The sequence below is a fragment of the Xenopus laevis genome, chromosome 6L (assembly GCF_017654675.1).
Source record: "Xenopus laevis strain J_2021 chromosome 6L, Xenopus_laevis_v10.1, whole genome shotgun sequence".
Classification (NCBI taxonomy): Eukaryota; Metazoa; Chordata; class Amphibia; order Anura; family Pipidae; genus Xenopus; species Xenopus laevis.
The window spans coordinates 32267028-32292931 of NC_054381.1; the positions used below are offsets into that span (position 1 = coordinate 32267028).

The 25904-nt window shown below is 36.9% G+C and overlaps 1 protein-coding gene across 2 annotated transcripts in view; it reads right to left on the minus strand.

The window, feature by feature from the left end:
• Nucleotides 1-25904, minus strand: part of calcr.L (calcitonin receptor L homeolog) — a 155083-nt gene that overhangs the window by 62802 nt on the left and 66377 nt on the right. Inside the window, exons 3-4 of one of the 2 annotated variants that reach the window (XM_041565895.1) lie at nucleotides 12507-12579; nucleotides 1570-1714 (exon numbers count right to left, since the gene is read on the minus strand). In XM_041565895.1, coding sequence (XP_041421829.1) covers nucleotides 1570-1714; nucleotides 12507-12569 — 208 coding nt within the window. In that variant the 5' untranslated portion in view covers nucleotides 12570-12579. Of the gene's footprint in view, nucleotides 1-1569; nucleotides 1715-12491; nucleotides 12580-25904 lie in introns of both variants that reach the window. The other variant, XM_018267316.2, reaches the window with a different exon arrangement.

Here is a 25904-nt window from a genome sequence, read left to right on the forward strand (position 1 = left end):
GATCTTGCAAAAAGATTATTATTGAGGAAGAAATTCGTAATAAACATGCTTGAAATAAATAAATACATAGATTGTCAGGGCCCGTAGGCACAATTTGGAGTGCGGACCAAGGAGGAAGCCAATAGGCAAACACAGTTCGCGGTACAATGGATTAGGCAGAAGAATTGTCAGTTCAGGCAGCAAGGTTTCGTGGTCGAGGTTTTAGGCAAAGGTCAGTCCAGGCAGCGAAGAATCAAGGTCGAGGTTTCAGGCAAAGGTCGAGAATCAAGAATCAATCATACGAAAACACCCAGGAACTCTAGATAGAAGAACCTATACTCGGGCACTGAGAGAACCTTCTGGCGACCTTAAATAGGTGGATTTTCGCGCCAAAACGCGCTAGGTGACGTCACAGGATGTGCGTCAGAATATGCGCCAGAATATGCGCCAGCGTCTAAGGATGCGCCAGCGTAAATACGCTGCGTGAAAACGCCAGCGTTATGCTGGCGTCTGACGCCGCATGGCCTCTTCTGGGCGCCGCCATCTTGGACGTGCCGAGGACGCCTTACATAGATACATTAAAATATATTTTTATCAAACCCATGTCGATATAAACATTGATATGGTACAGGTGTGGGATCCGTCATCCTGAACCTGTTATTAAGAAAGCTCCGTGTTACGGGAAGGCCATCTCCCATAGACTCCATTTTAATCAAATAATTCAGATTTTTTAAAATAATTACCTTTTTAATTGTAATAATAAAACAGAACCTTTTACTTGATCCCAACTAAGATATAATTAATCCTTATTGGAAGCAAAACCAGCTCATTGGGTTTATTTAATGTTTAATTGATTTTCTAGTAGACTTAAGGTACAGATGAAGCCACTTTGGTTTGTGTGTTTGACACAGAATAACTAAACCCAGAAATCCCAGTTATCCAATTTAACACAGAAAATTGCGTCACAGCATCCCATCTAATTAAAGCGTTCACCATTGTGAACAATAGTGCTTTGGTGTGCTAATGAAAAGGTTAAAGCCATTAAATGAGTTAAGATGACTTTAGATAACACCGTTTCTTCAATAAATCCTGAGTCATGACGCATTTAACTCACAAATCCAAGTGGCTTCATCTGCATAAATATCCAAATTACGGAACGTTTAATTATCTGGAAAACCCCAGGTGTTGCACATTCTGGACAATAGGTCCCATACCTGTATAATTAATCCTTATTGGAGGCAAAACAATCCTATTTGGATTCATTAATGTTTCAGTGATTTTCAAGTAGACTTATGGTATGGAGATGTAAATTACAGCGAGATCCCTTACCCAGAAAGCACTAGGTCCTGAGCATTCTGGATAACAGGTCCCATACCTGTGTATATTATATATACTGTATATACACCCAACCAGAACATAACTGTTCTGTATATATAATTAATACTCCATGCTCTCAGTAACATTATCATTTAAAGGGGAAACGCTATTATATAAAATCTGCTGACTCAAGGGGTGTATAATAAGCAGCTGTGTGTTTTCTAAGCATAAAGGACAGGGGCAAACCCATTTAGAGAGAATAAAACGATTTACCTGATTTTGAATACGGAGAATCTTTCTTCATTTTCTCATAACATTTGAACTGTGAGTTAATTATTCTTTGCCTTGATATATATTCCTCGTTTACTATGGGCATTAGTGTAGGGTCCACCGTGGAGGCAAAACCTGGCACCATTCTCTGTATGTAAAGGAAAGTGGATCAGTATGACAAGGAAAACACGAAAACAAATTCTTACACTATAAAAGCTTCATCCAATGTTAACATACTAACAACAACATGCTCGCAGGATTTATGAATGCACTTGTTGTCTCCAGTGCCTGCAGGATTCCTTTAAAGCAATAATACGTAGGAAAATCTGTCACAATTTCCAAGGCAAATTAAATACAATTCTGGGGATTTCCTCCTTATAATCCTCCTGGGGATTTCCTCCTTATAAAGTGAAGCACATTCTAGTGGCTCCTGGCTATGATTTATTTACGATACAACATGCTTTGAAAGCCAATGTAGTAAGTTTGCATAAATACAGTAAACCACTTTACATAAATCTATAACTGAAAGGTACAATAACAGGTGTCGTGTACAGGTAGGGGATCCGTTATCCAGAAACTCATTATCCAAAAAACGCTGAATTACAGGAAAGCTGTCTCCCATAGACTCCATTAGCAAAAATGATTTAAAACTATTTTATCTTCCCCTGTAATAATAAAACAGTACCTTGTACTTGATCCGAACTATGATATAATTAGTTCTTATTGGAGCCAAAACAATTCTATTGGGTTTAATTAATATTTAAATTATATTTAAAGACTTAAGTCATGGAGATTCAATTTACAGCAAGACCCCTTGTCCGGAACCCAAGGTCCCGAGCATTCTGGATAACAGGATACCTGTATTAGTAGGCCTCATCAATATTACATGTTTTTACTTCATCTCACTTATTAATGGGCCACTGTTTCATCATTTTTGTTGATCTGTTTTTTTGTTTCTGTCTAATAGAAATATAAAATAGAGGACCTATCCAGTAGATATGGAACCTGTTATCCAGAATGCTCGGGACCTGGGATTTTCCGGATAACTAATCTTTCTGTAAATTGGATCTTTATACCTAATGGGGCAGATTTATCAAGGGTCAAAGTGAAAATTCGAATATCGAATTCTGAATTTTGAAATTCGTATTTTCTATTTTTTCTGTGAAATTCGACTAGGGAATAGTTAACTTTCAATTTGAGTTTTTAAAAGAATTCAAATTAATTTTTTTTTTACGTTTATCATGTACTTTATGAATTTAAATTCGATTATTCGCCACCTTAAATCTGCCAAATTGCTGTTTTAGCCTATGGGGGATGTCCTGGGTTCAATTTGGAGTTGTTTGCAGCCTTCCTGAAAATCATGTTTTTTTCTGAGAAAAAAATCGAATCAAATTCGGTTCAAGTTTGTGGGTCGATCCCTTTCACACGAGTTTGAAAAATTTGAAAAAACTCCCATGACTTCTAAATTCTTGGCCCGTGTATGGGGCCCCCCGGCGGGCTTCACCGATCGAGATCTGACTGAAAGTCGGCCAGATCTCGATCAGATGGGACAAAAAATCCCGTTGGATCGCGGCCGCATCTATTCGTTGATGTGGTCCCGCTATCCAACCGCCCGTTAGGCATCGTTATTGCCCACCTCAAGGTGGGCATATCGGAGGGAGATCCGCTCGTTTGGCGACATCGCCAAACGAGTGGATCTCTCCATGTATGGCCACCTTAAGTCTACTACAAAATCATTTAAACATTAAGGGGGTTATTTATCAAAGTTGATTTGTTTTCTACCTGAAAAATTCGAGTTGTGGAGGGTATTTTTTAGCCAAACCTGGAAATAGCTCGAATCTAAAAATTGTCCAGCTAAAACCTGTCCAGGTCATGTAGAAATCAATGGTAGAGGTCCCTTGAACCATTTCAAGATGTTTCAACAAAACATTCTAGCTGTGAGTTTATTTGCGGTATAAAAAAAACTTTACAAAGATCACAAACTTGACCTTGCATAAATAACCTGCTAAAATACGATACAAATTTCTATGAAGGTGTCACTGACTTTGTGGGAGCATTTCAAGTAAAATACCTGAGTACAATGTAAGTGCAACTGATCTGGCCAATGAACTACAAACATACAATATATACTGTACATACTTATATACGGTTTACATACAGCAATTCAATGTCGGTGCAAGGGCCTATATCTTCAAACAGGGAATTTTAGTTACATTGCTATAATCATATTTGGAGAAAACATTAAAAGAGAAGAGAAGGTTGAAGGTGACGGGAACAGCAAACATTAAATAAAAAAAATTTGAGCATCAGATAAGAAAAACCTTTTTTTTTGATATTAATAGTGTGACCAAGACTTTATGTAATATAAATACTTATCTACTTAGACAAATGTATTCTTTAACATGTAACATTCTTTAACTATGTAACTATGTGACATTTGATTTATATCTGTCAATCACTCATTATACAGTAGTTTTGTAACAATACAGCAAAGGATTCCTGTAACCTATGGCCTCATCTCAAGCATGATTCTGTCTTCTAGAGCTCCCAGGGTTTTAAATATATCGTAGCAAGTCATAAACTAAACAATTTAATAAAAATATGACATGATAAAGATGTAGTAAACAACTTTCCCTCCCAACATTAGGGAGGTTATTTATCAAAGTCCGATTTTATCTCAGCATTTTCTGCTACAAACTCCGATCAAATCTGCTCTGGTTTTTTACGCTTAATTATTAAATTTTCCCGAAAAAATCAAATTTTCGCAATTTTTTCACCCTGATTTCTTATGCTTATTTGCCCAAAAACTCTGAAAACTTCGGGGTATTGCATGAAACCCAACGCACATCAATAAAATCATTGGGACTTCTCCCGTTGACCTAGGGGCAGATTTACATAGGGTCAAATATCGAGGGTTAATTAACCCTCGATATTCGACTCCCGAATGTAAATCCTTCGACTTCGAATATCGAAGTCGAAGGATTTACCGCATATAGTTTGATCAAACGATTGAACAAAATATCGTTCGATTGAACGATTAAATCCTTCGAAACGTACGATTCTAAGGATTTTAATCCATCGATCGAACAATTTTTCTTCGACCAAAAAAACATTACAAAGCCTATGGGGACCTTCCCCATAGGCTAACATTGCACCTCAGTAGGTTTTAGGTGGCGAAGTAGGGGGTCGAAGTTTTTTTTAAAGAGACAGTACTTTGATAATCGAATGGTCCAATATCCGAACGATTTTTAGTTCGAATCGTTCGATTCGAGGTCGAAGTCGTGGTCGAAGTAGCCAATTCGATGGTCGAAGTAGCCAAAAAAATCATTTGAAATTCGAAGTTTTTTTATTCTATTCCTTCACTCGAGCTAAGTAAATGGGCCCCCTACTGTATATGCAACCTCGACAGGTCTGAGATGCCGGATTTTATGATTCTGACTTTTTTATCCTCTGGGTTTAATAAATTCTGAAAGATTCGTGATTTTATAAATCCGATTTTATAAAAAAAAAAATCACAAATATATCAGGATTTTTGCATTCAGAAGTTACTAAATAACCACCCTAGGTAATGCTCTGCAATTTACGTACTTTTTGTACTATTCGTTGTGGAGTAGCTCAGGCAACAGCAAGAAAAGCTTAGTGAACACAACATTATAATCACAGCTAAAATCCTTACATTTTTAGTTGCTTATAGAAAAAAACAGGAGCAGATTTACAAAATGTATTTTTTTTGAGCAGCAATGATTGTTATCACTGGGAAAAACTCATACTCAATAAAATAAGTGTTATAGTGTTTACTTGGAGGACAATAGAAGAAAGAAAAGAGGAATAGAAATATATGCACAGAATGATCAAATCTGATTCGTTCCTTTTCCATGACAGACGTATCATGCAGCAGTTTAGCAGCCGTACATATGATGTCACTCCTAAATAATCAAGCAAATGACGTCATACATACGACCACTAAGCCACCACGATTATTGTCTCGGCGCAGATGAATCTTTTAATAGAAAAAAGGAAATCTATTAACAAAAAGGTTAATAGTAAATAGATTTCATTAATATAGTTTCCAAAAATATCTTTTATTATTCATAAATAAATTTTCTTGCATTAATGTATCATAAACTTGACTCTAACCTTTGTGAACACGCAGTAACCAAATCAAAGCGACTGTTTCATTATTCTAAGAGCAAACTAAAATAATAGGATCATTTTAAGATGCGCATTCATTTCCAGTGAAAGTGGGGCTCCGGTTACCCAACAGAATAGTGACCTGAACAGCGTTACAATATGTTTTGTAGATGGAGATGACCCCAGCCATGCTGATACGTACAACCACATGTCCAGCCTTTGGTTAACTATAGATTCACTAATTGGTGCCTCTCACCAAGTTATATGGTTTCTCAGGAGTTTAAGAAAAAAGAAACCCCACCAAATAGAAGTTTCTATACCTATACCAAGTCAAATTAAACCATGAATTGCAAAATCAGGCTGATTAATGATAATAATAATTCATTAATAAAGGTGCTGGTTAATAAATTAAGTAAAGTGCTAGTGCAAATAAATAAAGTGAAATTAATCAGTGCCGAGGGCTGATAACAAAATTAATTAATTCTAAGTCCAATGGGTGTATTACCCCACCAATGATTCCAATAGCACCCCTTAATAAGTAAATTCATTCATTAATTCATGTAGAGTGTGATTGAACAAGATAAATATAGTAAATTAATATTGCAATAAATTACACCAATAAAGTGCGGTGCAATAAATAGGTTAAAAAATGAGACTTGGTAATTAATTAGATGGTTAAAAAGGAATTGATAAAAAGATGGCCAAAATTCAAAATGGGTTAAAAGGTTATTCGATCATATTCCAAGATTAGAGTTGAGAGAAATTGGAAAATATAGTAGGTGGAGTTGTCCCAAAAACTAACTGCCTATTTTGTTTCTAGAGCCTGGGACACCACAAAGTCAAGGCAGGACAGGGTAACCGGAGCTGTGGCCTTGTAATTTAACTTACCCTAACAATTAAAAGAGGCTAAATAGCCCTAAAAAACCACAAACTCACGGCCCCTTAGAATGGAAGGAAGATAAAAGAGGTGGTATAGTAAAGTATTTAGACCAAAATTCCTGCCCCATAAAGATATCCAGTATATTCCCCTAATGGAATTGTTGTTTCAGGATCAGATTTGTTAAGATAAGGAGATCAATTTTCAAGAGAACGCCGACGCGCATTTCGCTTAGAAGCTTTGTCAAGGACTTTCGCATTTCGTCATTTATGAATTTTATATAGAAACGGCGGCAAAAAAAATCACTGCAACAAGAAAAAAAGTCACACAAAAATTTTGCAGAGACAAAAAAGTTACCATAAGAAAAAACGCCATTGACTTTAAATCATTGGGACAAAAAAGTCGCCATAGGAAAAGTGGGCAGTGACTTGCAGAAACAAAAAAAAGTTGCCACAAGAAAAAACTCCCATTGACTTTTTAATGCATTTGCAGCAAGAGAAATGGTCACGTGCGGAAAAATGTTTTGAGCATAAAAAATGTTGACAACCATTGACTTCAATGCGTTACGCTAATTTTTCGCTGTTTAGCTCATCACTAATCACCACAACTTAAATCTTCTGATATCAAATAAACCCAATTGAGTTGTTCTGCCACAAATATGGATTAATACAGTTTAGTTACGTTCAAGTACAAAGTAGTTTTATTACTACAAAAAAGGAAATAAAAATTTAATAATTGCCTCTATAGGAGATGGATTATCTGTAATTTGAAGCTTTCTAGATAACGGGTTTCTGGATTAGTGATGCCATAGCTGCATGCATCTATATTTTTTCATTATTATCTTCTTGGATACATGCGGACTACATACAATTATAGGATCTGTTATCTTAAAACCTATTACCCAGAAAGCTCATAATTATGGGAAGGTCATTTCCAATAGACTCCATTTTATCCAAATAATCCAAAATTTTAAAAATGATTTCCTTTTTCTCTGTAATAATAAAACAGTAGCTTGTACTTGATCCCAACTAAGATATAATTAATCCTCATTGGAAGCAAAACCAGCGTATTGGGTTTATTTACTGTTTACATGATTCTCTAGTAGACAAGGTATGGATATCCAAATTACAGAAAGATCTGTTATCCAGAAAACACCAGGTCCCAAGCATTCTGGATAACAAGTCCCATACCTGTACTAATAAAGTCTTTTTAATGAATTCTCTTTTAGAAAAAAAAAAAACAGTGGGTGGGGGGCTGAAAAGAAGCACTACATGCATAAGACTGGAAGCTTCAGCTCAGATGTAGAGTTTTCTTGTTTAACTTTAATAAAAAGCTTGCCCGGCAACTTAATACCGTTTATATAAAATTACATTCTCTTTTCAGTAGATGCACGACAATAAACACCGTACAATTCTGTATATACAGGGAACTTAGCTTGCATTCTTTATATTTGCATTAGTCTACAAAATACACATATAATTCCATTTATCATTTTGTAGCCCAGAACAAAGAGTGCTGAATAAATCTATTTACAGAAACAGACACTATTATTAGACATATCAGACACATTTGGCTGCATTCACATATTCATATTTTTATATTGCTCCATTTAGTCTAAATAGTACATCACAGAGATGCCTACATTCACTGAAACATAAATGGAAGGTTCCCAAATAACACAATGTTCATAGCTCTTACAGTTTAGAGTAGGGGGAGGTGACGGAGACAAGGAGATGTGGGGGCTAGCTGGGAAAAATGAGTGGGGTTAAGGGAGGAAGAAAATGTTGACTAGGAAGGAAGAGGTGAGCAAATATATTGAAAAGGAGTAAAGAGGTGAAGAAATTATTTAGAGGGACGGAAGAGTCAAGGAAATAAATGGAAAGGGAACACTGAGAAAGAAAGGGAGAACCCTTATGCCCCCATTCCCTTTATTTCCTTGACTCTTCCATCCCTCTCAATAATTTCTTTAGTAAGAAAAGTAAAGGCAATGATGCTCAGTTGGGGAAAAGAGAAAAATGAAAGATATACGAGTGTGGGAACAAAGAGGGAACAGCTGGCAATGAGGTAGGTCGTTGGTCAAGAGACCTTGTAAAAATTAGAAACATTATCCCAATCACACATTCTCTAGTTTTTTAAATATAGTTTAAACTGTCTGATTTTCTATGATTGTGAGGAACTCCCTATATATAATTGGTCAAAACTGGAAAAAAAAAAAGACAGGCAACATGATGGCTTGTAAGGTGCTTGAATGAGCTCCACCTCCCCAAGCTTCCACAGACTGACCTGATTATTAATGAGCAGATACTTCAATTCAATATATTTGTGGCACACAATGTAGGCATATTACACTGATATACGTAAGAATGTCCCATGCAGCCCCATGATACTCCCAATTGCCCGTGTGCCAAGCTTCTCGCAATAAGTTGAGGGAAGAATATGAGTGACAAGGAGAAGCAGTGAAATGGCCCAAAAATTTAGATGCGGGATACACGAGGGAGCACTTTCTATTGGTCAGAGCTAAATTAGCAAATTGAAGTTCATGTTATTGTGCTGGTGGAATAGTTCCACAAAAAGCTCATCAGCTGCTGATTTCAGGTTTACATGATAATAGAAATAGATGAATTTAAGATACAGGCAGGATGCTTCCAATTTCAGGTGATTTTGTAAAATGTGCAAAAATTGTTTTAAAAAAAAAAAAAAAAGACTATTTTCCCTGCAAATATAATGAAGCTGTAACACTGTGCAATAAATGAACAGTTTTTTTTAGATTCTCTTTGCCTATTATTGAGACTGAGATAAGGATCAGCTGACATTTGTCAATTTAATTAAGAAATTCAATAAGGTTCACACGTTCTCTCCTTATTTCCTCTTTTATCCTTCGCCTCCCCCACCTTTATTTATTCTACCGCTTGAAAGGAATTATTTGATCCCATTTACCAACACTAGAAACATTTGAAAAAGGGCAGTAACCCATAGCAACCAATCAGAAATTAGCTTTTAAATATCTGCTGCAGGTAAAATAAAATCTCTAATTGTTTACTATGGGATAACAGCCTGTTTGCATACATTAGAATTCTTTATTTCCTTAGCCAAAAACAAGCACTTAAATAAATATTCATCATTATGGATTCCATGTGAGGACAGATGCATCACTAAGCAAATCTGGCTTGTGTATAAGGACTTAACATACTTCTATGTAAACGCTACAGCAAATACGGTATTTACTATACCCCTCCAGCGCTGTTACTCATCAGATGTGACCAGATGTTACAGATGCTGTAATCATTATGCCCTAATAGTTCTAATTCTGTCACTACCCAGTAATGTACAATGAAGTGTTCTGTAGGTAATAACTTCTTATCTGTTTCCATATAGTGATAGAGGAAAGGGGATTATTCTTTATTTGACTTTTAAAGGGTTATTTCACCAAGTAAGTTATAAATAGACCAAGTTTTCAATTCCAATCTGCCCCTATCCATTGTGCAAATAAAAATTCTATCCGGCTGCTTAGATTCTGTTTTCTTTCTATTTAAAACCTCTAGAATTTATCTTCCATTTTGACGTCAACACGCACAGGAATATTTTGTTGCGTTTTATCTCAAGTTAGCATGTGTGAAAAAAAAATTTGCACGTGTTTTGTCTGAGTTTGTTTTTTTCCTCGTCCACATTTTTTTTCATGAACTCGGATAATGAAGAGGCGATTTGTCTCCCCAAATCTCCACGTGTGTCTCTGCCCTTAGTCTGAGTTATAAGATCTGACTTGAGAGGTTTTCTGTTTGGGATAATGTGCCAGTTAAAGTTACTACTGAGAAAGAATGCATTTTAGCTTTAGTTGCCTATGGGATTTTACAGTGGAAAGAGGTTGGGGAGCCTTCGAAGTTGCCTAATGTTATGCAGGGATTTGGACAGATAAGTCTGTCTAGAACATCACTGCGTCTCCTCTTGATTGGCTGTTGGCATATCAGCTGTAAGCAGTGGATAACCTTGTATGCTCATTTGCAGATAGAGCAACTCACATCCAAAACTTTCCCTTAAATCAGAAAGGACACTTATACATGTTGTTTCTGAAGAGTGAAATCAAATGCACCAAAACAGTGTTAGGAGAGCCCCAGCATTGAAATAACTACAAGCCAATATTTGTGTATTTAGTCAGCTGTATGGCAAATACATTCATTAGAAAGCCTTTGTTTGGGCCTTGACCTTCCTATTAATCATAGAAACCGACTTCCTTCTTCTGTTTTCTACACTCAGTAGTAGGAATCCCAGATTTTTTTTCAGGATTTGGCCGAATCCAAGACTTTTTCAGTAGGCTTCTGCAGAATCCAAGTACCTGGTCAAACTGAATATGAATTCTTAAAATCAGGGAACTTCAGTTGCAAAAATGTTTTCCACTTCCTTTTTTCCCTTCCTTATCCTGAATTATATATGCAAAGTTGGGTTCCGATTCCCCATAAAAGTGGATTCTGTGAATCTCTACTCAGTAGTCTGATTAGTATCTAAAGTTGCAGAATAGATGCCCTGTCTTTATTCACACTACGCAGTCAGATTCAGAATCAGTAATTTGGTCAGTCATGTTAGGAACTCCCTGGTTTCAAACCAGGGACCTGTTACATTCCAGGAACTTCTCCTTCTGCTTGAGACAATGGAGGCAGTGTGGTGGCAGCCTGGCTCCGACGGGATGCCTTTTGTTTTGCTGCCTTTTGCAGTTTTCCCTAGTCCCCACCCTCTATCCAGCTGAGGGCAATTGCTAGTTTGAGGGCTGATTCCCAGATACCCCAGGGCTGGATTATTGGCCTTCCTGCTAACTTCAAGTCCTGTGTCGTGACAATCTGGTTCCTGTTCTTGTTCTTGTTTCTGCTCCTGAACCTGCTCCGGGTAATCTTGTCCTGTTCCTGTTCTGTTCCTATCTGGTCCCTGTTCCCTCTGATTTTTGATCTCCCGGTTTTGACCTTGGCTTGTTTATTGACTCTGCCTGTCCTAACCTTTGGCCTGTTCCTGATACACTCTGTCTGCCGCCTGCCCTTGACCCTTGGCCTGAACCTGGACCCATTTTTTACTGCCTTTATATAACTTTTTTCAGTGGTGTGTGCACATTTTTCCTAATTAAAACTTAAAGTTATACAGCACATGAGCTCCTGTCGGTCAATCCTTACAGTCGATGAAATCAGGCCTTCCGCACGTGTGTCACTAAACTGCTCAACAATCAGATATTAATTTAAAACATCAATGTGTGTGGGGTGTAATGTTTATACTCCATGTTTTTGAACAATCTGATCATGCTCTTCATTCTTGTATATGATAACCACATTTTGTTATGTTAAGTACATTGTAGAGTTAGTAATGGATTAACTCATTCGAAAAACATTTAGAAACATTTCTTTTTGTCTGTCTGTCATTATTCTGTTTAAAAAATAGAGTGGAGATATTTAAAGGGTATACAAGTCAAAAAAATAACATGTTTAAAATGGTATATAAGTAAAAAAATAACATGTTTTAAATGGTATACAAGTAAAAAAATAACATGTTGCCTAATGAAATTCTAAGCAACATTCCAGTATTCCTTCATTAAACATTTCCAAGATACATTTTATGGAAATAAACCTTTTATAAGGAAATAACATGATTTTGATATATTCTTCTTGGTGTAGATATTTATTATTGCCACACAATATATGTCTCAGGGGATATCTTCCTTTCTTAATTTGTTTTATTAACTTTTTTCTTTTTAATATTAAAAGATAACATACAATAGGAATAAATCATAACAGTATCTTTCCATCAATGCGTTAATAATGCTTTTATCAAAACAGCGGTGACACATGAGTTCAGCTTAATTGTTCTATATATTGTTGTGACCAATTATAGCAACATCTCTCCCAAATGCTTCTGCCACTCTCCAGTCAACAAATTTACTTACAATGACAACAATTACCAAGAAGCAGCAGTGCTCTATGTGTTTTCTCACGGTTTTGTCTTTTATGTTAGATGAATCCATCGTCGTTCCCCTGGAAAAGTGGATAAAAGTGCCACATTAGAATATCTATTGTAATTAAAAACAAACAAACAAAAACGGTATGACAGGTCACTATAGCATAAAGAGGTTTCTAGTGTGTGTTGTGTGTCCATATGGGAAAGAAACATATTGGTAATTAGTGGTCTTATCCTTCCATGGGTTCCTGGTTTCATTGATTTTCACACATTCCCTTTGATCTTGAGCATGTACCAGATGAATATGTTTGACTATTTTTTCAAAATGAGGAGGGAATAAATAGGAACTAAAATAATGATAGAAATGTACAGCAAACACATGGTACTGGCACATTGAATGAACACTAGAGGCTCAGCCGATTGTATGAAGACGCTTTGTAAATGGCACTGCTCCTACAGCTGCCCTTGCACACTGCGAGCGGCGGAGCTATTTTAGCACATTAATGCAGAGTTTATCACCTCCAGGCGACTGCAGCTGTCAAGCAGAAGATCAAATAAATCTGGAAATCATTTGAATGCATAAATTTGCTATAGGCAATATAAAAAACATTCTATTCCAATAGTGTTTTTTCCTCTAATAATAATATAGTATGGCGTAATGGATGTTAAAGGGAAACTACCCTCCTGTACATAATATATCTCTATAAAAACATGTCACATAAAACAGCCCAAATTTAAAACAATGATTACAAATTAAGCCTTTGTAGGAAAAATATTTCTAAAAAACATTGGCACATGTACAGTATACGTTTGCTGTGTCTTTTATTCTCATACTTTTAAGCTGGCCATATTGATTTTGGAGTGTGTTAGGCAGACAATCCTAACCCATATATTTTTGACATTAAATTGTTTGTGGTTCAGGCAGGTTTGAACATTCCAGTTGAGCTGGCTTGAGGTAGTATCTGTATATGTATGTTGAACATAGTGATCCTTTTGATTTTTATCTGTTAGGTTATGTTCTTTACATTAAAGGGGTTGTTCACCTTCCAAATACTTTTTCAGTTCAATTGTTTTCAGATTGTTCCCCATAAATAAAGACTTTTTTCAATAACTTTTCATTTTTTTTGCAGTTTTTTCAAAAAACTAAGTTTAAAGTTGAATGTCCCTGTCTCTGGTATTTGAGTCTGGCAGCTCAGTGATTCAGGTGCAGACTCTGAACTGTTACAATTTTACAACATTTAGTTGATACATTTCTCAGCAGCATCTCTGGAGTATTTGCAACTATTGTATCAATTCTAACAGCTGCCTTTAATGAAACTCAGGGATTCTGCTCAGTTGTGATGTGCAGGTCGAGTTTTTCCTCCCTCCCTCCACCCACGCCCGCCCATGACTTCCAGGTTCCTTTTATAGACCCGCCTTGCCAATGATGTCACAAAAAGGGGCGGAGTGATAAGGTGCGCGTCTATAAAAAAAGTATGGCGGAAGTCATAAGCCGGCAGACTGCCAGTGCAAGGCGGGTGGGGAGAGCAGAAAGAAGATAAGAAATGTTTCAACTAAATGTATACGTTTAGAACAGTTTACAGGGTCGACAACCCCCCCCCCCCCCCGAGCTGCTTTACAAGGTGAGAAATTACACTTTACACTTCAATCTTAGAAAAACAGTCACACATAAAAATTAGAAAGTAACTGAAAACATTTCAAAACATTTTCCTGGACTGTGCAAACATAAATCCACATTGACGTTGAGTATTAATATAATACAAAAAATTAAAAAAATGTAAAAAAAAAAAAATATATAAAGACCCCTTATCTGGAAAGCCACAGGCTACAAGCATTCCACATCCACACAAACACACACACTTTTCTTGGAAACATTTGTCAATGTTTGTCATGCTGTATGAGGTCCACTGGGAAACAGCAATATTAAAGTCTTGCCACTGCTTCTCCATTAAAAAAAGATGACTGGGGCTGTTCACCTTTAAATGAGTTTTTAGTAATATAACAATACATTACAGAGCATTTGGGTTTTTTTTTAGATGGGGTCCGTGGCCCCATTTGAAAGCTGAAAACAGTCTGAAGAAGAAGACAAATCATACAAAAATAGCAAAAAGGAAAAAAATGAACTCCAATTGAAAGGTTATAGAATGATACAACACTAAAAGTCAACTTGACCCACTGCAGTGCAGCTTTGGATGTGTGCTTACATCATTATCATTCATGGAAGTTGAACTTCTGGCCCTGTTTCTTGCAGATGGAAACATTCTTTTCTGTAGAATTGTCCTGTATCTATTGTACATCATCTAGCCCTCAATTCCAACAAGTTTCTCAGTCCCTTTGAATAAAAAGCATCCCCACCTCAAGATGCTACTTCCATCACAGAGATGGAGATGGTGGTTAATTTTGGTTACATGTCTTTTCCCCATGTATTTTGGCTGACTATAAAAATACTTTGATATGAGTTTTTTGTTTAGCATTGGCTTTTTAACAATGTACTCTTGCAAAAACCACTGCATTATGGAGCATACAGGTAATAGTTGTCCCATGGACAGTTTATCCCACTGTAGCTACTTAACTTTCCAACTCATTCAGAATTACCATTGGCCTCTTGGTGGTTTTTCAACATATGAGTTCCTTACCCTGTGAATGAGTTTTGGATGACAGCCTTTTCTAGGTACAATTTTAGTTGCCATTAATTTGCCATTTTTAATCATTTCAAGACCCAACCCTTTTTTGGTTCTTCCCTAGAACTTTATTCCAGACTAATTTTAATAGGTCATTGGTCTTTATGGTACTTCATTTGATTAGACATGTTCTCTGGGGCCCTCCAGAAACAATAGTGTTCATTTTAAGAACATTTGACATTAGTTGCACACAGGAAATCCATTCAATTAACCATTAACTAATTTCTAAAGACAACAGTTTACATTAGAGTGTATTTAGGGGTTTCACGGCAAAGGTGGTGAATAGTTTTGCAAGGCATGAAATGGCTTGGCTTTCTTTGATGGAAATGTCCTTTTATGCTCCACTGAATAAAAAGACACATGAGAAATAAATAGCAGTTTGAACATTGATTCGGAGACAATAGATGCAGAAAATACAATGCTATCAGAGTCAAGGGGCACTGGAACCATATTTCAGGCAATTTTAGTGTGTGAAATCATCTAAACATCAGTTAATGGTGGATTTATATTTACCGAATCTTTTGTTAGACAGCACTCGATAGCTATTCATTCTGCTATACAATAAACATATTCAAACAATGGAAGGATAAGCTTCAAGGATTTCAAATATTGTACTGCGCTGAAATTATGTTTATTATTCTTAATTTAATGGGACAAACCATATTAATTATCAGTTCTTTTCTGGGCAAAATTTAACACATTTGGAGCTAAATGCCATAAAATGTTATCTCTATGGGGGTGGCAGAGAAAGATATTTTAATAATGTTTGTATTTGTCCAGAAGCATAAAGCAACATATTAATTCTCATAGCAGGCTCTTCATTTTATTTCCATTTCTATGTAGCATGCTATTGGTAGTTTTGGAAGTGGCTGATTTGGAAAAAATATTGAATACATTGGCCATTTCTCTCATTGGCTCTAGTGGCATCACAACGGCACCTACTCCCAAGAAATATGTAACTTGTTTGAACATTGGAAGTGCCGCTATTGATATTTTATCACTACGCCCTATCACTGCACATTCACAGATTTGCATTATCCTTTATTTATATGGTGCCAATATATTTAAATACAGCTTAAAGGATAACTGTCACCCTAAGAAATAATTCCAAATACCTTTCCATTGTGTTTGTCAAGAAAAATTACGCTATATAAAAATTATTTAAATCTTGTTTTCTTCAGTCTTGGAATTCACAATCACAGCCTGCCTGGAGGTGCCATTTTGGGAACACTGTTTTTAAGGCAAACTTTGCATCATCCCAAAATCTTGTTTATGCACTAGCCTGATGCACACGCCCATGCACAGGCTACTTTTTAGACTGTGAGGAATGTGGGGAGTGTATTGACATTTAGGAAGGGCAGAATGGAAAGGGAAAGTAATTGTCTGAGGCCAAAGGTGGAGCAGGCAATATATGATTGACAGATGAGTTTTTAAAATGGATGTTTTAATTAAAAATAAGTATTTGGATCTCATGTTTAGTTTGAAAATAACTTTTATGATACAGCTTTTTATGTCTGGATGACAGATCCCTTTTTCAGATATTGTTTATCATTCATATAAGTCCATAAGGGCTCTTACACACAGCCGTTTTTGCGCAGGAGTAGACACACTCAATTATTGTGAAGGGGGCTGTACTCACACAGATGCATGTATGCGCCGAAAGCAGGTGCAATGCAATATGCTGCGTCCCATCTGCATTTGCGTCTGTGTGAGTACAGCCCCCTTCACAATAATTGAGTGCGTCTACTCCTGCGCTCCCCTGCGGCTGAACTGAAGAAAGCGTAATGCAGGGGAGCACTGGCAAAAATAGCCATGTGTAAGAACCCTAACACTGTTAATCTTACAAATATTCACAAAGCACACTGCGGTTGATTTCATTAAGAGACAATGAACCTGTCAATATGTGGGTGAATACCAAAGTACCTGGAAAAACACAAGAAAACATGCCGAGAAGATAGAATGTCTGTACATACAGTGCTCAGCTCGGAATAAAACGAAGAAATCAAGTGCTTAAATCAGCAGTGCTAACCACTGGGCCTCACATTTAAAAATAAGATAAATCCAGATTCAAGGTTTCCAGCAGTTGAATCTTAAATAGTTAGCCTTTAGCAAAGCAGTCTGTGATTCAGTTGCCTCCTAGTTCTCTGAAGTCTAGAAGAAATATGTGTTGCTTTCAATAATTCAGCAACTTTAATTAGTGTGGGATCGGGCAAGACACAGTCAGGCTTCACTGAAAGAGTATATGTAAATTAAACAGCTTGCATTTACAATGAGCTGTTCCTTTGAAATAAAAAGTGGTGATTTTAGATAAACCGTGTTCTCATCAGGGGTTATTATATTAATTTAATATTAGTAATAATGTATTCTTTCTAAAACATCTAATAAAGACATGGCAATTATACAAATACTTTACAGACAAATCATAAGACTTTCAGAATTGACTCTACTTTCTACGGCCAAAAATATCTGGATACCTGTCCAACATTTCATATAATATTGCTGTTATAACCTTCTCTACTTTGCTTGGAATGTTTTCCACTACATGTTGGAACGCTGTTTTTTGGGATTTGATTAAGCTTCGTCCTGAAAGCATTGGTCACTGATATTTGGGTATCAAGCCTAGATGGCACACGAGTTCAGTTGGGTTGAGGTCAGGGCCCGTGCAGGTCAGGCAAGTTATTCCATTTCCATCTCAGCAAACCCATTCTGTACAGAGCATACTTTGTGTATGTGGATATTATGCTGAAATAGGAAAGAATCCTTCCAAAACTGTTGCCACAAAGTAGAAAACATGGACTTGTTAAGAATTCAATTATATGCTGTAAGATTAAGGTTCCCAAACAGTGAAAAACACCCCAGACCACTATTCCACCAAGTTTACAGTTGGTTGCTAAGTTCACAGGCAGACAGGTAGACGTTCTGTTGGCATTCATCAAACTAGTCTACCAAATGTGAAGGATGATAATCACTTCAGAAAACCCATCTAATGGCATAGATTTTTATAACACTCCTGCCAGCTCATGGCATTGTACAGGGTGATGTTTGGCATGCTAACCCTTACATAAAAACACTTGTGCTTTCAATGAGCTGATGTTGCTTCTAGAGACAGTTTTGAACACCACAGTAAGTGTAAACGCGGAGGAGATACAATTTTATGAGCATTTTTGGATTCTGGTGGCATATAAAATATCCAATTTCTTTTGGTCATATAAAGTGTCATGTCACTTACATAGTGGTATCAAAATGCAACCTTACATAAAAAGAGCCATTGATAAAAAAAAAACATGCACCCAAACCGAAGTAGATGCTGAATAATGTCTTCCTAAAGGTTTCTATTACTTTTTTCTTACAGTTTTGGAGACATAAATGGCTCATTAGTGTGCTTTCTTTACTTTAAAATGTTTCCAAGTGCAACAACTCAAGCATGTTAGTAGAGCTGCAATTACTGACACATACTGGATTCAACAACTTAAAGCAGGTTAAATGTCAGTAAGTCACAGCATAGTTGAATTTGCAGCCGAAAAATAAACCTTATTTTAAAGAACTTACCAATAAATCATTACATCTACAAACAACTGTTTTTAAGCATTCACTATTCATCAGTGGATTATTTATAGTCGTAACGGTTTTCCTTTTAATGTACATTGAAAGTAATGAAGATTGAGATTGGTTCTGCAAGACACGATATATATCATCTGCATATTCATCTAAAAATGATTTTTACAATGCACAGGCGGGAAATAATTCATCGGTGTGTTTCTGAGTTCAAACATCACATCTAATGAATAACAATCCTGACAAATATGGAAACAATTTTTTTAGACAGAAAGGTCACTGCTATTTCTAACCAAGGTGGAAAGGAAATACGAAAATGGATCTAACGCAACATCAGCGATATTGTTGAATGGGAAAAGAAGTTGTATATTCAGTGTCTCTGTGTAATTTTTAATGCCGTGCTCAGATGGTTTTGGCAAAACCAAAGGAAAAAGGAAATAAAATATGAAAATTGATATACTACTTTTTTTATATTCTATTAATTGTACTGACTTTGATCACACAGCTCTGTCCAGTCTACTGTGTTTGATGGAACATTAGATTATACATATTTATGATTTGGTGGAGAAAGCCCTATATTATTAAAGAACGGCGTTGTATCTCAAAGCAAGAAACTTAATTGAACTTAAGGTATTTTCACCTTCTGGCACTGCTCACCAGGGAAACTTTTGATATAAAGTGATATTTTGAATCAAACCTTTAAATCAAACATATGATTGTTGGCAATCAAAATGAAAGGTTTTGATGAGGTTAAAATATTCAGCCAAAAATCTACCTACTATTCATGGCAGAGCTTGTTTCAAGAACCTTAAAAAAGTCAAACGGGTTAGTCAATATACTCTTTCTTTAAGGAAATATGAAAGAACAATTTCACTATTAATAAATGATTACTTCTAGTTGTGAGTTCTTACTTACACACCACAACTGTAATTTATTTGCTTATGCTCAAACCAGTCACCAGCCCTAGATACCTGGCATGGTGTTACTATAACTCACAACAGAAAGTGAAGGCGCACTAAGCCAAACTGAAAAATGTATCTTAGCATTTTATTGACCCCTCCCTTCATCATGAAATACATACTCCTCGTTCATTTCTATTCCCCTGTGCCTTCAAAACAAGGTATAGCCTTCTATATTTACTGTATCGTTGTGTGACATCATATTTCTCCACTAGTGCTATTACCTTCTGCTCTCCCAATTTATCAGCCAAGCTTCTTGCACTCATAAACATACATTTTACAGTTATAGGATCAGTTATCCAGAAACCCATTATTGAGAAATTTCCAAATTACGGGCCATGTCCCATAGACTCCATTTTAATCTAATAAATAATAATTTTAAAAAGTATTCCCTTTTTTCTGTAACAATAAAACAGTACCTTGTACTTGATCCAAACTAAGATATAATTAATCCTTTTCGGAGGCAAAAAAATACTATTGGGCTATTGAGTTTATTTCATGCTTAATTAATTTTTTAGTAGACTTAAGGCATGGAGATCCATATTACGGAAAGACCCCTTATCCGGAAAACCCTAGTTCAAAAGCATTCTGGATAACAGGTCCTATTTTAATATTGGTACTAACTTGTAATTTGTGTATATAAGACCTCAGGTCCTTCCTGTTATTAATGATACCCCCATTCAAAGCTATGTCCCCTTTTTTTACCTATTATGCCAGGCTCTTCATCTAACCCACCTTCCACAAAATTACTCATTGTTCCTCCCCCCATACCTAGTTTAAAATCTTCTCCAAACTTCTACCCATCCTTTCCCCCAAAACATCTAGGCTATCATCCCTGAGGTGCAGTCCATCTCTTGCAAAGAACCTATAGCCGGTGGAAAAATTAGCCCTGTTCTCTTAAACCAAAGCCCATCTCCCTCCACCAAAACATAGTCATGCATTTATCTCTCTCAGCACCATCTGCCCTTGTAATATAGCATGAGCCCAAGATAATATCTTTTCTGTTATTTACCCTATAAGTTCTCGCCCTCAGCTTCTCACCTATTTTTTCAAATCATTTTTGAGGAATTTCTGCCATTCTCTCACAATGTCACTAGTTCTTATGTGTAACAAGACCGCTGGGTCTTTTCAGCCCCTCCCAAAAATCTATTCACTTACTTCTACCACATGCCAAACCCTAGCACCAGGCAAACAACAGACAGTTCTGCATCTGACACATTACCCTATACACCTTTCTAACTGAATTTCTTAATACTAAAACCTACATTTCCTTTGAACCCCCCCCCGCACATGTATTACAGTGGCTGCCCCCTGTGTGGTCTGAGAGTCAGCTTGCTCCATACATGCTAGTTTAGAGCTGCCTTCCATAACAAATTTACAACCATACTGGCAAATCTGTTTTTGTGAACTACATGTGGATCAAACACCCTGTCCTTCAACCCCCTACTTCCCCTCTGAATTGTGTCAAAACTATCCCTCATTTACCCCAACTGCCCTACCTCCACCCCCAACTTCACTGACCACTGCCATAAGGATGCCCTTGATTATAAGTAATGTATCAGTGTTTGCAGATGACACAAAATTATCCAGCCCAATTAATTCCATCCAGCATGTGACATCCTTGCAACATGATCTTGACAAACTGGCAATCTGGGCAGCTAAGTGGCAAATGAGATTAAATGTTGATAAATGTAAAGTCATGCACCAGGGATGCAAAACTATCCAAGCCACTTATACCCTTAATGGGACTGCACTAGGCAAATCCATTATGGAAAAGGACCTTGGAGTCCTTGTAGATGATAAACTTGTCTGTAGCAAGCAATGCCAGTCAGCAGCATCAAGGGCAAATAAGGTCTTGAGCTGTATTAAAAGGGGCATAGAGTCAAGGGAGGAGGGGGGTCATTCTTCCACTGTATAGAGCACTTGTAAGGCCCCATCTAGAATATGCCGTACAGTTTTGGTCTCCATCACTCAAACAGGACATTATTGTATTAGAGAGGGTACAGAGAAGGGCAACTAAGCTGGTGAAAGGTATGGAAAATCTTAGCTATGAGGAAAGACTGGCCAAATTGGAGATGTTCACGCTGGAGAAGAGGCGCTTAAGGGGTGATATGATGACTATGTATAAATATATAAGGGGATCATATAATAATCTCTCTAATGCTTTATTTACCAGTAGGTCCTTCCAGCTGACACAAGGTCACCCATTCCTATTATAAGAAAAGAGGTTCCACCTAAATATTCGGAAGGGGTTTTTTTTTTACAGTGAGAGCTGTGAAGATGTGGAATTCTCTCCCTGAATCAGTTGTACAGGCTGATACATTAGATAGCTTTAAGAAGGAGTGGGATGGCTTTTTAGCAAGTAAGGGAATACAGGGTTATGGAAGATAACTCATAGTACAAGTTGATCCAGGGACTAGTCCGATTGCCATTTTGGAGTCAAAAAGAAATTTTTTCCCCCATGAGACAAATTGGAGAGGCTTCAGATGGGGTTTGATGGGGTTTGAAAAAAATCAAAAGGTTGAACTTGATGGACGTGTGTCCTTTTTCAACCTAACTTACTATATTACTATGTTACTTTTCATTTAGTGATCACTTGAAAATGTAATGCATTGATCCCCAACCAGTGGCTCGTGAGGATCATGTTGCTCACCAACCCTGAATGTTGCTCCCAGAGGCCTCAAACAAAGTGATTATTTATGAATTCCAGGCTTGGAGACAAGTTTTGGTTGCATAAAAACCAGGTGCACTGTCAAACAGAACCTCCTGTAGGCTGTCAGTTGACATAGGAGCTACCAATAGTTAATTATAGCCAATAATTGGCACAAACAGGAACTTTTTGCATGCTTGTGTTGCTTTCCAACATTTTTTTACATTTCAATGTGGCTTCGGGTAAAAAAACTTTGGGATCACTGATCTAATGCATCTACCACTGTTACTACTTTTACAAGAAAACGTGGTCTCCTCAAGATCTCTTTTTAAAAGCAGCTTGCACCAACAGAACCAGCCACAGCTTTTTCCTGGGATTTAATTGGATCAAAACTACTCAACTGGAATATAAGGCAAATAAACAGTTAAAGACAGAAACAGAGCTGCGTCAGTAATGTCCATTTGCTTAGTTCTGCTTAAACTGATACTGTCGTTATTAATGGAACACATGAATATGTAAAGAAATCCGACTATCTCAGGGGCTGCTTATTGAAGTATACTGTGTCAGCGCAATGCCAGAAATACACAAAGCTGATGCAGGTAACTAGGATGAACAGAACCTAAAATCAATAAGATGTATTAAATCAGGAGTAGAGGAGATTAACATATATTAGCAGGAGATGATTGTGATGGCTGCGAAAGTGGATAAGCAGCAGATGTTTGACTGTAACTAAAATGAATGTACCTTCTGTAAAAATGTGAATAAAGCATTTTGTTTACCTTCCTTTGCACTGAATGTACTAAGCAACTCATTTGAACATTATTCACGGCCCACATGAAACACACAAGATTCACCCCAGAGGAGTCTAAATACAAAGCCAAGATACCATATTGATTGCCTTTAAGTGCAGATTAAAGACACACCAAGAGTCCAAAGAGTCTGTTGACAAGGATACGTGTTTGATCCAACCAAAAGAGTCTCTCCAGCTGCTACGGAGACTGCTGCTCCTTTATTTCCAGAAAGACATAACAGAACAGCTGGAGATAATTTTCTCATCACCTGAATTTGCGCAAGGTGTCAATCCCTGCTATAGTCCTACTAAACTAATCCAAAATACGATTCTTTAAGCCATTACTCAGGATACTGTCAGAATAAGCTGAAATGCTATATCATATCATCCTGATACTGTAAACAGAAATTGACAGTATTTTAGCAACACCCCCAAGGTGCAAAGGAATTATCCCTAATACTCGGAAAGCTACAGCTTGCACATCATTAATAAAAAATGTCAGTAGAGGGACTTGCGAATATAGAACACAACCTTGAGGATCCTTGAGATCCACAAACTAAGAGAAAAATGTCAAATATGTTCCCCCGTTGTTTAGAATCTTGTGATAAAAAAAAGAACTTACGGCTAGAACATATGAAGCTGCTGGTGGAATGTTATGAGAACTCTACCTAATGGATAAAAGATCAAATCCAGCCTGTACCAGCCAAGCATAGGCTGACAAAGGATAACATATAGCATAGAACTTCTGAACACATATGGTTTCAATAGCTTTCATTTTTTTTTACAGCATAGAGCTGACCTATTTGATATTCTACCCCCTCTGCAAGAAACAAAAAGCCCTTAAAAAGGTTATTCTTTGGGTTTTTGAAATGTCCCGCAACGTGTCTTTGATGCAGCTTTGGAAATGGGTTTCTTGTGGTATACCCTGCTACACATGATATTATAAAGGTTGCTTACTTTCCCTGAGACACAAGTGATAGAACATTAGGGGCACATTTACTAAGCTCGAGTGAAGGATTAGAATGAAAAAAACTTTGAATTTCGAAGTTTTTTTCGGTACTTCGACCATAGAATAGACTACCTTCAACTACGACTTCAATTCGAACGATTCGAACTAAAAATCGTTCGACTATTCGACCATTCGCTAGTCGAAGTACTGTCTCTTTAAAAAAAACTTTGACTATCTACTTCGGCACTTCAAACCTACCGAGCATCAATGTTAGCCTATGGAGACCTTCCCCATAAGCTTTCTAAGCTTTTTTTGATCGAAGGAAAATCCTTTGATCGATGAATTAAAATCCTTTGAATCGTTCGATCGAACGTTTTTTCCTTCGATCGAAGTATTTGCGGTAAATCCTTCGACTTCGATATTCAAAGTCGAAGGATTTTACTTTGAGGGTCGAATAGCGAGGGTTAATTAACCCTCGATATTCGACCCTTAGTAAATGTGCCCCTAGATTTCAGTAGGGGGCCCCTTAGTGCTCATCTAACAAGACTTTTTGTCCCTGGGACTGATGGATATTGCAAAAGACTACAGCATCAAGAGAAGCGCTGACTTATCATGTTGTGGTCTGCATCTCCCTAACTTCTGCAGCTGAATGTTAGGGATAGGTAGGGGCAGGAGATGGGACACCTCTGCCTGCCCATCTTGGATCGGGTGCTTCTTAAAGCAGACAGTGCTTATTGAAGGGGCAGAATGCAGTGTGCAAATGGAAAAAAACTTGCGACCTCTTTTTTGCACTTTGCATATTGTGTTCTGTTAGGTAACTGATCACTTTTCCATTTCAGAACATTCGATGAGCCCTCAGGAGATGCTTTCATCTAGTGACCTTACTATCTGACAGCTTCATGTGTTTGGTGCATGAGACAAGTCGTGGATGAGCTTTGATGGTTTTATTTATTTTTAATTGTTTATCCAGCAGAAGAACAATGTTTTAATTGTGGTCAGTTTTCAAGCCAACAAACCAAAAGCACAGAGTTACCAAAGCTTTAGAGAGAATGCAGCACAGCCAATTGAAGTCTTTGGAGGAGGGGGCTATTTAAAGGTGCAAAACATTTACCTTCTTCAGCGTCTTTATTATACTGCAAATTAATGATAATAATAAATTAAAAGAAATAAAAATAATTATGTGATGAGTAAATCCCCTCAAACATTTGCTTATGTCGTGTTTTGTGCTGGTGCTTATCCAAACAGAATGAAAAATGAACCAGTTGAAGGAAGTCTGCTCCACTTTCTCCCAAAGGAATCCGGATCCTTATCCTACTTTGAATATTCAGATTTAAGAAAAAATTTGAGAAATGCATCAAAATTCCAAAGTTTTGGAATTTTGTTTAAGACAAAACCAAATACTGGATTTGGCACATCTCTATTAAATACAACTGAAACATTGCAAAAAAAAACACATTTTGAAAAGAATCCACATAAATAATATATGCACAATCACAATCATGACTTCCAATCACCCCCTGCGCTAAGCTTCATAAAATAACAGTCCATAGCACACTGACACCCAAAATTGAGCATCACAAGATTAGCAATTGAAAGGAAGTTTTAGTAATGACCCTGATCCCACCAATTAGAATTCAAACCCTTTGATCACAATTGGGGTCTGACACACGTCAGTACATAAATTACTTAAAACAGAAGAAAGGAACCCCATTTATATCAAATGACTACTTCTGCCGGATACTTGTTCCACAACTGTTTATCAGTTGTTCTCTATTTACTGTGCATTAATCTTTTCTAGAAAGTGATAATTATAAACAA